Here is a 13,321-nt window from a genome sequence, read left to right on the forward strand (position 1 = left end):
ATAATTAATATTATTATAATTGTGGTGATGAGGTGGGGTAAACCAAGGCCTGTATTTTTAGAATTTTAGGGTCAGCTAAATGATTATGGCGTCCAGATCTGAGGGCAAGAATTGAAAGCTTAATGGAGATTGAAAGGCTCTCTTTATTTTTGCTGTGAAACCACTACACCCCAACTGTTTTACTTCTGGTGGGATATATTTCCCATTTTGGAGTCCCAACCAAGAAAAAAGAGAACTGAGGTGCAGAGGTTAACAGGGTTAAAAGCTCAGGTTGGCGCAGGGCAGCCTGCCCACCTGCTCCTTCCTTATATGGAATTGGCCACAGAGCCGATGTGAGCATACTAGTTTTGCCTCTCGTTCTGTAATGGATACCCATTAAAACTGTAACATGTGATTCTATGGAACTTTAAGCTCTTTTTTCTTCTGTGCACCAGGGTCAACAACCCTTCAATTATTGAAGGGATCACACTGCTTCCTTGTACTGTTCTTTAAGTCTGTTTCAAGGACACAACTGAGTGGCTCCTAAGATCACCCATGAGTCATGGGAACCTGCACTGACAGCTGTTGCCATTCCCTCCCTCTTGAACGTTTTAATAATAATAATAATAATAATAATAATAATAATAATAATAATAATAATAGTGGGATGGGGAAGTTGACAGGATTGGGATCCAAGTGGGAAATAAGGGGCTTCAACCATTTGTCCCTTACATAGCCCAGTTGCCAGCAAGCACCAAAACCTCTCGAAGGCTGGTCCCAGCCACCCCACTTTTACCCCATTTGTATTTTTACCTGGAAGACTGTGAGCAAGGCCTGGGGGAAAGTGTCAAAAGTACTGCGCTTGGTCTGGGTCTCATCAAAGTTGAACTTGCCCCCAAAAAGCTGCATGCCCAGCAATGAGAAGATGATAATGAAGAGGAAAAGCAAGAGCAGCAAGGACGCAATGGACTTCATGGAGTTGAGCAAGGAGGCCACGAGGTTGCTCAGCGAGGCCCAGTGCCTGGAAAGCAAACCAGGGGTGGATAAATGGGTCGAGGGACTTGGGGCACTTCAGCTCACAGGTAAGAACCAGCACTACTAGAATAGGGATGGGGAAACTGGCCTCGCTGGCCTCCAACTCTCACCAGGCCCTGCTAGTATGGCCAATAGTCAAGGGACAATGGGAGCTGTACTCCAAGAACATCTGCAGGGCAACAGGCTCCCCTCCCCTGATGTAGAGGAAGCAGATGTAAATTGATCTTAGCTTCTGAGGGAAGAGGCTAATATAAGTACAATAAGTACATGCTGACCACCTGCCTAGGGTCCTATAGTAATATATCTTCAAGCCATAAGCAAATCAACCTGAATTTTCTAGCAGGCAACCACCTTGAATTAAGCTAACCCCAAGTGCATGCCCCAGCCCTAAGCAATGCCACCCAATCACCCATGACTACGACCACCACCTGACCTGGTGACTTTGAAGATCCGTAAGAGGCGGACACAGCGAAGCACAGAGATTCCAAGAGGTTGCATGATCTCAAACTCTACCAAGACAGTCTCCAGGATTCCACCACATACCACAAAACAATCAAAGCGGTTGAAGAAGCTGACAAAATAGGCCTGTAGTCCCAGGCTGTACATCTTCAACAGCATCTCCATGGTGAACAGCGATAACAGTACTTTGTTAGCATAAGCTGTGGCAAGAAAGAGTAGAGGGTCAACAACAGGTATATGGGACATCCTTATGCTCCTTGTCCTCAATGTTAATTAAGTACCACACAGTACACTGGGTGTCAGACAGACTGGAGGACAGATGCTTTTTCACAGTTTCCATCTGCAAAATGGGAATAATATGATGAAGACTCAAAATATTTTGAGCTGGATGAAAATGGCAGAGCAGAGAGGAGTAAATGAAGACTCCTCAGCTCTCCATTTGATCATCTTCTGCACTTCCCTGTTGATCCTTCTCTACAGAGTAACTCACATATACAAGGCACTTTGGAATGGGTGGGGATGAGATCAGCTGCCCAAGTATTTTTCAGCAAGCTTACAAGTTCGAAACAGGGATGGTCAACTGGTAACATGCAGACTAGACTGACCAAGCAGCTGTAGGATTTATATCATGCATTTCCAAACAATTCATGCATATCAGCTCAAGTATGGGCAATTTCAATATTCTCAGGGACCATCTCATTTGTTCTCCAGATATCAGTCCATCCAGAGGTAGGAAATCCACACAGAATTGTAAGTGGTCATGCTCCATATCAAAGCTGGTGTCAGTTAGGATTTCCAGTTATGAAGCATGTTATGTACTGAAGTTCTCACCCTGGGCCAGCAGGGAGATACTGTAGATAGTTATGCAAATAAGGGATCGAAAGTGATGTTCAGTGATTGGATAGTTTTAGAAAATTGTTACAGTAACGTGGTACTGGAGCTCTATATAAGCAGGCTGACTGAACCCTTCAGTTCAGTTCTGTCCTCGTCTGTGAATAAACAAGAGGTGTTTGAAGAATCGCTGTGTCGTCTGATATGTTCACCCACAACTTAACAAAGCACATGTGCTCAGGGCAGGCAATGCATTGCATACAAACATATGCAGTTACATATTACATACTCGGCACACATAAATCTAAAGAGAGGAATGTAAAATATCTGAATATCTGTGTTTCTTATGGCTTCGACATGTTTTTTTTTTACTTGCAAATAGAACTGTGGGCAAAGTTTTTGCTATGTCTTGATAAAGGTTTGTTAGGGCAGGAAAGAGCCAGATAAAATTGCCTTACAATAGGGATGGAGAAACGGTGCCCCTTGAGGCATCAGTGGGCTCCCTTTACCCCCCCCTGCCCCAGCCAGCACATGCTGCCCAGTGTCAGGTCACGGATGATGGAAGTTAAAAGTCCAGCAACACCTTGAGGATCATGGTTCAGCCACTCCTGCTACAGAACAAGAACAGTAGATGGCAGTCAAGAATTTCTAAACCAGTGTGTGGTTTTGTTTAAGAGAAGTGGAACAACCAAATTTTGTTTCCCCCCAAAATCCATAGTTGGGGGAGGGAGGCAACAACCCCACCCCCCAGCTCAGCCAATTGTATATTAAAAATTAATTCAAAACCATGTTCCTGATTCTCAGTCCTGACCACAATCACTAAGCTACCCTCTTAGGCCACATCCATACCATACATTATCCACTTTAAACAGCAGTGGTGGTCCAAAGAATCCTGGGAACTGTAGTTTGTTAAGAGTGTGGGGAGTTGTTAGGTGACCCCTGTTCCCTCACAGAGCTGCAATTTCCAGAGTGGTTTAACAGTCAGTCCCCCTTCCCAGCGAACTCTGTTTAAAGTGGCATGATACTGCTTTAAATGCATAGTGCAGATGGGCCTTAGAGGCTCTCCCTGCTCTGCGCTAACTCCTGGACATTACCTGTGTCTTGCAACCCTACCTTGGATTTGCGTGAGCCAATCAGGCTGATTGTAATGCTCAGAGGCAATTGTGAGAGTGTTGAGAAAGACAAGGAGCAGGACCATCCAGTAGAAAGAGACAGATTTGACAGCCAGGCGACATTTCTTCCGGAAGAGACGGTTGATGCGTCGCACTCGGCGGCTGCAGCAGAGGGGGGATGGGGGGGACAGATATCACTGATGAGAGCCAGAGAGCAGGAGAGCACTGGGCAGAGGGGAAGGCAGCTTTCATCCTACTCACCCAAATTTGGTCTTGGAGAGCTTGCCTCTGTGGAAGACAGGAGAAATTCAACAAGAAAATTAAACACAGCTCTCTCTCAGCTGCAGTTGAAAGCTGAGAAATTACAAACTGATCAAGGATACAGGGGCAGCAGTTCTTAGAGGAGGCTCACAGACACTGTCAGCATTTCACAGATATCCCAAACCCAAATTAGGGTTGCCAGGTGGCACCCCCCGACATTTTATTTATTGATTTATTTTGCTAGCCTTTATGCTACACCTTTAACTGCAACCTGACAGGCAGAAATGAAGCAGATGGAAAATGTCTCCCATCACGGCATCTTCATGCCAAGAAAAGATTGCAGGCAAGAACACTAAAAAATAGCCTCTCTCTTTCTGTTTCTACTATCAGATAGTAAATATAGGACCGTCGCTAGAAGAATCACCTTCTAAAGTTATCTCAGCTTTACCGCAGTTGCTCAGTTTTATGATCTGGGCTGGAATCTGACCTTCTTGTAAGCACTGGGTTAAGTCACGGCGCACAGAGGTTAAAGCAACAATCAAGAGTTGGGACAGCCCAACAATGTGTCTCCCCCTCTGCCCATCTCTATTCTGCCCTACCCTAGCAATTATTTTCTCATGTTCAGCTGCCAGGGGTGCCCCTACTATGAGGCAAGATGAGGCAGTTGCCCGAGAAAGCATATTTTGAGTGCTATCAAGGGAGAAAGAGTGGGACAGCGGGTGGTAGCTAGACCTGCCCATGGAAGCCACTGCAAGGGCTTCTGCTTTTCTTCCCCTCGCCTCCCCCCATTCCTCCCTCCTCCCCACCAAATTGGCTCCAGCAGAGATCAGGATAACCCCCCAGAACAGTGTACAGGGGGACGAGAGGGCAGATTATTCCACCAGGCAAGCAGGAATGCTTGCACCAACAGAGTAATCTGCTTAGCAATATTCTGAATTCCTCCCAGCAAGAAGCAACATATGGGACCCAATCCACTTGGACTTTCTTGTGTGCAAATCCTACTAAAATGAATATAAGCAGCTGAAGAGCACTGATAAATTGTGCCATATTAAGTCACTGGGGTAAAGGAACTGCGTCATGTTTAACTTAAGGGCCTAAAAATGCCTTAGACTGGTTCCAGCCACTGCTACATTCTTGGCAAGACACACTCGCCCTTCAGTGCTGATTTGGGCACCATTACAAAGCGCTCTTGCCTGAAAGGAGAGAACACACTGTGGTAAACAGGAGGAAGTGGTTAGCGATGTAGGTTAGGTTCAAACTATGAAGCACTTTCTAGGCTTATTTTAAACCTAGAATCAAAGCTATCTGGATGGTAAAGTTGCAGCCTCTCTACATTTGCCCATAATCTTGTTTTCAGCACACTGAGCTAATTCGCTCAGCTGCCTAGCTGCCACTGCTGCTCTACCACTCCTCCATCTCTTCTATTTTACACGGAGTATGTGATGTCACTGTGGTACTCAGCCTCCTTCATTCAGCATGGAAACAGAGGAGGAGGCAGAGTGGTGCAGCAGCACACAATCATTGGCAGAGAGGAGAACTGTCAGAGCATCTCAGCAGCAGTGCCCACCTGCCTTCTTGCTTGTCAGCCCACCCACTTTACTTCATGCAAGACCACCTGCCCAGGTGACTGCGCCCAGACTAGACCTGGAAGAAGAGGGTAGCAGCAACAGGAGTGCCTTCTATAAGCTTCAGCTGGTGGTGGCACAGCTGTGCCTCTAACTTCTGTTGTCTACACTCTGGTAACCTCGGGATTAGATTACTGCAATACATTATATGTGGGGCTGCCTCTGAGGATGGTTCAGAAACGTCTGCTGGTGCAGAATTCAACAGCCAGGTTGCTTATTGGGGCAAGACGATTTGAGAATAATGCCAATCCTGGCCTGATTGCACTGGCTGAGAGTTTCTGGGGTCAAGTGCTGTTTTTTACCCACAAAGCCTTAAAGAGCTCAGGACCACAATGCCTCAAGGACCATCTCTCCTCATATGAAGTGACCCAGACCCTGCAGCCATCACCAGAGGCCATTCTTTGTGTGCCTCCACAGAAAATCCAGAGGGTGGCAACATGAGAAGGGGCCTTTTCTGCAGTGGCTCCCCATTTGTGGAAGGCTCTCCCCAGGGAGGCTTGGCTGGTGTCACCATTATACATCTTTAGGCGCCAGGCAAAAACGTCCCTCTTCTCCTCGGCCTTGGCATTTTAAATTGGGGGCGGGGTACTGTTTTTGTTTGTTAATACGTTATGTTATTTTGTGGGTGGTTTTTTTTTTTGTTAACTCCTCTGTGAGTCAACCCCAACCCAAAGAAACTGAAAATGTAACATTACTGTACTAATCCATTCTGCCCTCCCTCCCTTTGACTAAGGAAACTCACAAACTCACAAACACACATCGCAGCAATTGTTCTGGTGATGTTCTTCCTCCCCAACATTCTCCGTATTCACTGAGGTGGTTTCACTGGCAGGGAGACTGGCTGGAGAGAGAGAAAAGCAAGTGGGATTTTCAAAAACAGCACAAAGTCCTCTCTGCACCATTTCTTATAATTATCCAGGCCCACTGCCTGGCATTAAAACCACAACACTGACTTCCCTTCGGCGTCATGAATGTGACATTGGTCACATTCATCATAAGAGTAGGTTGAAAGTTTGAAAAGTTAAATTTTTGGCTGAATTAATGAAATAAAGCAAACTGCCTTTTGTTTCCATGGCTACCACCTCTGTTGCAGTGACAGTGGTGCTGAAATTCCCAGTTGCCATTGGCTGGGGCCACCATTTTGCTTTCCCCATAATGCCCTTGTGAGTGATGGATGTCATCATGTGGGGGGCGGGAATGGCATCTGCCCACAGCTGTCCACTGGGAGCAGCATAATGCAGACCAGAGGGAGGAGGGAGTCCGTCTCTGAGACAGAAAATTCACTGGACTCCAAAACATCCCACAACATGAGCTCAGCCCAACACAAGAAATTTGTTTTTGTTGTTGTTGTTCCCAAATGTACTTCTAAGGCTGAATACAAAAAAGGTTTTTTAAAAAGTAAGAAGTAGTTTGAAAAAGCCTTCTCTTCCAATGGTGTACACATACTGCCACCTCTTATTAAACAAGTTTTGCAGGTGTTCGAAACAATTCAAAAGCCTGCTTCCCAAGAGGCAAAAATCAGGAAATGTGTAACCATATTAAGCATTTTCAAACTGCATTCAGCTTTGGAAGACAAAAACCTGTCTCCAGCTTAAGCATGAAGATGGATGTAACATAAAAAGAAAATATGAATGAAATCAAAGTAGGCTGTGGATGAAGAATAGGTGGGGGATTGGACAGAAATACATGATACGTTTTGAATATATATTTTTACTGCTTAGCTCTTGAAGAGAATGAAACATGGCTACTTATGGAAGAAAATGAGGAAATTACTGTGGGTGTCGGTGGAGTGACTGCTGTATCTGAACCATTTCTTCTTCTTCTTCTCCGTCAGGTCTGCCACAGTCACGCCTTCCGTAAGCAAGGCAGGGATGAATGACAGGATGGAGGGATGAATAGGAAAGGAAATAATTTAGGGAAATGGGCAAATGAATGAAGAATAACAAACTAATGTGAGTTACATAACAAAGACAATGGAGAAGAGTGGACAAGTTTCTCTTGCTCTCTTCAGATTCCTTTTTCTTATGTCAAAGTTGCCAAGATTAAACAAAGAAGCAAGGGCTCCTTCACCCCCCATTTGCACTTCCTAGTACTGAAAGCTACAGGGGCAGACTTGCGCTTTCCACACGTCAGCTGATACTGTGCTTTCTGGGGATCCAGGGGCAAGCGAAGGCATAGGGACACCCGGGGCGGGGCTAAGCAGGTGCATGTGTGGCATTGCTACGTACAACGCATGCACTGTATGTAGCAACGCTGCACATGCACTGTACATAGCAGTTTGCCAGCGGCGCCACTCCAGCGCTGTACGGATGGTGCCAGGATCCTCTGCTGGCGGCTGCAGCCACGAACGGAGGATCCTCCATATGTGGCTGTGGCTGCGTGATGGCTGCTTGCACTGCAGCGGCAGCGGAAGCCCCCGCAGGGTGCCTTCTTGTCACACCCCCCAGACAGGGCACCTGGGTCGCACCGCGCCCCCATTGCGACCCCACTGTGTACACCCCACTAAGCTCCATCCAAACAAATGGATGTGACACAGCCATGAACCTTTATGAAGGTACAATCCGATACCATATTTTTCATCATATTTCAGTGCAAATGTTAAAACTGATCAAAAACATTATTTTAAAGTAGTGTTGAACAAATTTTAGAAGTTTACTAAAAAGTGTTTTAGTGCTAACTAACAGATCAGCAGAGAAAAACGGGTACTAAAATGGTGCTGATTGAAAAGGCAACATGTCATTTTTAATTCTAAAAAAGTAGATTTTCGCTAGAGCACTTTCCCCTCATTTATCTATTTATATAGCTCTGTCTAAAATAGACATAAGGAAACAACAAAGGAGGAGGGATGGAGGCAGTGGGAAGCAGGGGAAACACTTGTGATTATTTTCATTACACGTACCTGTGCTATTTTTCTAGAAAAAATGGTGCTAGTACTCACCATGAATGCCTTCCTTGTTTTCTTATAATGGCTATGGCACCCACCTGAGAGGTGCCGGAACTAAGTTCCTGTGAGTTCTGGCTTTAAAAAAGCCCTGCTATATTCTTTGCCTTAATTACAACAGGTCCACGCTTTAAAGCTCTGTGTCTGAGCTCTCACTCTCCCTTGCTCCAAAGCTCTCCCTGTGAAAACCCACTCTTTTCTGCTGAATTGGAGTAAACGGCAATCTGCTGAAAACCTGCATTGCTTTTTGTTATGCTTCAGCTTTAAAGAGAAGGTTTTCACAAGGAAACCTGTGCCTGGAAAGAGCAGGGCTAAAGGTAAGTGTGGATAAGCCCCTAGTTGGAGCACACTGGGACTCCTCAAGTTGCCTCCATTTCTGAGAGGGGAGTCAGAGAGGCAGAAGGGTGAAAGGACCAAGATTCTCCAAATTTGTCCTCAGCTGACTGGGGAGGGAATACAGATGAGCTGAATAGGAGACTCATAAATATCTGTCTACTCACAATGCTGACCTTAGTTGCTCTTACCACTTGCTCAGCGACCCCAAAGTAACTAATGAGGTCCCAATGAACTAATTAACTCAGTGCCAGGGGTTTTACCCTTGGAACTCTCTTCCATTTTCCCTTGCTGCAAATTATAGCCATGGGGAAGGGTACGCACAAGTAAAAGCATGCTACTAATTGGCCAATTCTGGGCATTGCTGAAGGAAAGAGCACAACCCCTGTATCCCTTCCCTCAGCAAAAGGCAGAGGGAGAAAAATAAAGAGACAGAGGGATCGGCCTGGCCTGCCCTTCTGTTCTGTTCCTGCCATCCAGTCGTGTCCCCGACTGCCAGAGTCCACCTGCTTCCCCAGTAGCTACACGGCATCCGACTCCCCTCCCTCCTCTCCACAAGAAGGATCCCTTCCCCAGCTGCCAGTTTGCTCAGGTTCTCACTAATCTTGCATCGCTGCTGCTTGGATTGATTCCTCTCTAATCCCCTCACCCAGAGCTGCCACAAGGCCCAGATGGTAACATCCAGGCCACTGACTAAACTGTCCCCTCCTTCAGCAGGGCACTGTTCTCTGGCAAAGCAGGGCTAGGAAGCTGGCAGCGGGTGGCAGGCGGAGCCCTTACGCGTGTGCTTCTCGTCTGCCTCGTCCCCTTCCTCGTCAGGCTCAATGTCTTCGGCCTGCGTGATCCAATCCAAATAGCCCTTCAGGTCTTCCTCCATCTGCTGCTTCTCCCGTAACTTTTGGAAGTCACCCCGGGCCTTTGCCTTCTCTCGCTCCTTGGAAAATTCTCTGTGGGGAGAAATGGGTCAAATTAGCTGAACACAGGCCAGCTTAGCCATCTGCTGAAAGACACCTACTGGTGCAAAGCCCGCCTGCCAGTAGCACAGCCTTTGATCCAGCTGGTTGTCATGTGTTTGGCACAGCCGGAAAGCTCTCTGGGCGCTCAAGGGACACACAGGGCTGAATCAAAACATCAGAAAGTCAGAGCAGGGAATGAGAAATTAAGTACAAGTTCCCACCTACCTCCACAAACATATACCATATTTTTCGCCCCATAGGACGCACCAAGTTTTTTTGGGGGGAAATAAAGAAAAAAAAATTATTTCCCCCCCAGGCGCTTGTGGGGCCGGCAGCGGGGAGAAGCGCTCTTCTCCCCGCAGCCCGCCTTCAGACCAGGTCCGGGGACAGCGGGAAGACGCGCTGCGCCTCCCAGCTGTCCCCGGAGCTTGTGGGGCAGGCAGCGGGGAGAAGCGCTCTTCTCCCCGCAGCCCGCCTTCAGACCAGGTCCAGGGACAGCGGGAAAACGCGCTGCGCCTCCCAGCTGTCCCCGGAGCTTGCAGGGCAGGCAGCGGGAAGAAGCGTTCTTCTCCCCGCCGCCCGCCTTCAGATCAGGTCCGGGGACAGCGGGAAGACGCGCTGCGCCTCCCCTCTGTCCCCGGAGCTTGCGGGGCTGGCGGCGGGGTCTCCCCGCTGTCAGCCTCCAAACCACTTCAGGAGACAGCGGGATGGCGGCGTTCTGCCTCCCTCTGTCCCCCGACCTTATGGGGCTGGCGCTGGGGCTCTCCTGAAGCCTGGAGAGCGAGAGGTGTCAGTGCGCACCGACCCCTCTCGCTCTCCAGGCTTCATAGAATCATAGAATCATAGAGTTGGAAGAGACCACAAGGGCCATCGAGTCCAACCCCCTGACAAGCAGGAAACACCATCAGAGCACTCCTGACATATGGTTGTCAAGCCTCTGCTTAAAGACCTCCAAAGAAGGAGACTCCACCACACTCCTTGGCAGCAAATTCCACTGTCGAACAGCTCTTACTGTCAGGAAGTTCTTCCTAATGTTTAGGTGGAATCTTCTTTCTTGTAGTTTGGATCCATTGCTCCGTGTCCGCTTCTCTGGAGCAGCAGAAAACAACCTTTCTCCCTCCTCTATGTGACATCCTTTTATATATTTGAACATGGCTATCATATCACCCCTTAACCTCCTCTTCTCCAGGCTAAACATGCCCAGCTCCCTTAGCCGTTCCTCATAAGGCATCGTTTCCAGGCCTTTGACCATTTTGGTTGCCCTCCTCTGGACACGTTCCAGTTTGTCAGTGTCCTTCTTGAACTGTGGTGCCCAGAACTGGACACAGTACTCCAGGTGAGGTCTGACCAGAGCAGAATACAGTGGCACTATTACTTCCCTTGATCTAGATACTATACTCCTATTGATGCAGCCCAGAATTGCACTGGCTTTTTTAGCTGCCGCGTCACACTGTTGGCTCATGTCACTGTTGGCGAAAGCCTGCATTCGCCCCATAGGATGCACACACATTTCCCCTTCATTTTTGGAGGGGGAAAAGTGCGTCCTATAGGGCGAAAAATAGGTAATACATACACTCCAATGTCAGGATCATCCACGCGCCAGCTACCCACAGATCTGGCCACCTCAGCTAGGCCACAGATGTCACAGGCAGACAGCGAACAGAAAATACACCACAGATGGTCAACCTGTGACATGGGGTTATGACAGTTCATGGCACTTCTGAACCACTCCTGAAATCTGCAGCACTCCTGGCTATGGCATATGAGAGTCAGGCCTGAATTCTTGCCTGACACGCTAGTTCTGACCTGCTCTGTTCTACAGATCCATAGATTAGAGGCAAAACCATAACAAGGCACAGGGTGACAAAAGAGCAGCCCTGCTAGATCAGACCAAAGGCCCATCTAGGGCAGCATTTTGTTCTCACAGAGGCCAGCCAGATGCTTATGGAGATTCCACAGCAGGACATGAGCACCACAGCACTTTCCCACTCCGGGATCCCAAACCTGTGAGGTAGATTAGGCTGAGAGACAGTGAGTGGCCCAGGGTCACCAAGTGAGCTTCATGGCCGAGTGGGGACTAGACTGTTGCTCTTCCAGGTCTTAGTCCAACACTCTAACCACTCGGGGTCTCTATTATAACGTCTAATGCTTTGGGCATGGCTTGTGTCACACTCAAGGCTGCCCCAAGACATTTTGGAACCTGCAGTGAACCACAAAATAGTGCCTCCACTCTGGCCAGGAAAGAAGGGGTGTTAAGATCTACATCTGGAACAATGGGGAAATAAAGATCTATATCAGGAACAAGAGTTGGAAGAGACCAGCAGCACCTCCTGTTTGCAAAGAGGCTGCAGTAGAGGCAGCGGGGGGGGGGGCTTGCCAAGGAGATCTTGCTCTCCAAGAAGTGTGCCGCAGCTGTTGCTGCCACTGCAGCAGTGGCAACAGTGGGCGATGCTTTCCTTGGAGGGCGGGTCTGCTGCCCCTGTGGATCCTGCTGCCTGAGGTTGTCGCCTCACCTTGCCTCATGGCTGGGCTGGCCCTGTGCACACCTGCTAAAAAAAATCAGTCACCACTGCTATTATACACTATATCAAAGTGGCCTGACAAGTCGGTAACTCAGCAGAATGGCTCTTCCCTTTGCCTGGCATCTGGAATCAGTCATTCTGGCCCTAAATCCATAACCCACTAGCTTCTTCTGCTCCCTTCACTGGGGGGGGGGGGCGAGTGGTACAGCATAGAACCTGGACCACATCAACTGTCAGCAATCATTGCACACACTAACTTGCATATGCTAGGCTAAAAGATATCATACCAACTCATGGTTCATGCTAAGCAGTTAACTACACAAGAGATGTCATGGTTTAGAGAGGTGGTCTGCTACCATTTCCCGTTTTATCAGTACTCAGGTTTATAACTTCATTCTACTAGGTGCGTCTTTGAGAAGGTAAGCAACCATTGTAAACTATGCTTTCTTAATTCAGATATCAGACTAAACCATAGTTAACAAATATAGTACTTCAAACCAAGTTTTCTGGTTTTGGTTTACCCAACAATAGTTTGTCAATTTAGACATCACACAATACCATAATTACATTTTCTGGTTTTATTTTATGTCCTTCCTACCCTCTTTTTGCTTATGCCTCATTCTTCCTATCTGACTGTGAACCCATGGGAACGGGTTTGTCCCCTCACACCCCGTGTGGGGCTAACATTACTTTAAGCACCCAATGAATGAATCATAACAATTCCACGATTCCTGCAAGCGAGTGAAACTACATGCTACCATGAAAACCCAAATATAGAATCACTACTACTAGACTTGCGAGGTGGAAAGTGGGTGTCAGTGCAGAATCTTTCCCACTAAAATATAACCATTTGATACTGCAAATGAGCAAAATCAATTCAACAGATATTACAAAGTACAAATGCAACCCATGCTCCCTTTGGCAGATTCTGGATCTCTCACAGAAGTCACCTCCCCATTTGAATGCTGGTGGAAGCATTTTGTGTGAATGGTTACATGCTATCTATTTATCCAGCTATCCAGTTACCACATGCACAAGAAGCAGCCCTCAAAGGCATCCCAGAAATACACTGGCTGATTCACATGCTATACTCACTCCAAATCCGACTTACCCACTCAGCACACCCAAAACCAGATTGAGCACGAAGAAGGAGCCAAAGATGACAAGGCTGACAAAGTAGAGCCAGGGCAGCTCGTGACCCATTGCATCCTGCATCTGGAGTAGAGAGAGGGACAGTAAGCAGAAAATTATATGGATTGCTCTGTAT

The 13,321-nt window shown here is 47.5% G+C and overlaps 2 protein-coding genes across 6 annotated transcripts in view; one reads left to right on the plus strand and one right to left on the minus strand.

Moving 5' to 3' along the window:
• Positions 1-13,321, minus strand: part of CACNA1F (calcium voltage-gated channel subunit alpha1 F) — a 58,426-nt gene that overhangs the window by 35,268 nt on the left and 9,837 nt on the right. For 2 of the 4 annotated variants that reach the window (XM_053370967.1, XM_053370965.1), the window contains 8 exons: positions 13,166-13,269; positions 9,357-9,523; positions 7,076-7,153; positions 6,053-6,143; positions 3,678-3,704; positions 3,418-3,578; positions 1,448-1,673; positions 793-1,000 (listed from right to left, as the gene is read on the minus strand). In XM_053370967.1, coding sequence (XP_053226942.1) covers positions 793-1,000; positions 1,448-1,673; positions 3,418-3,578; positions 3,678-3,704; positions 6,053-6,143; positions 7,076-7,153; positions 9,357-9,523; positions 13,166-13,269 — 1,062 coding nt within the window. The remainder of the gene's footprint in view (positions 1-792; positions 1,001-1,447; positions 1,674-3,417; positions 3,579-3,677; positions 3,705-6,052; positions 6,144-7,075; positions 7,154-9,356; positions 9,524-13,165; positions 13,270-13,321) is intronic. The other 2 variants (XM_053370968.1, XM_053370966.1) reach the window with 1 other exon arrangement.
• The window catches only part of HSD17B10 (hydroxysteroid 17-beta dehydrogenase 10), a 239,552-nt gene that overhangs the window by 31,178 nt on the left and 195,053 nt on the right, over positions 1-13,321 (plus strand). The window lies entirely within an intron of this gene.

This window comes from Podarcis raffonei, chromosome 17 (genome assembly GCF_027172205.1).
Source record: "Podarcis raffonei isolate rPodRaf1 chromosome 17, rPodRaf1.pri, whole genome shotgun sequence".
Classification (NCBI taxonomy): Eukaryota; Metazoa; Chordata; class Lepidosauria; order Squamata; family Lacertidae; genus Podarcis; species Podarcis raffonei.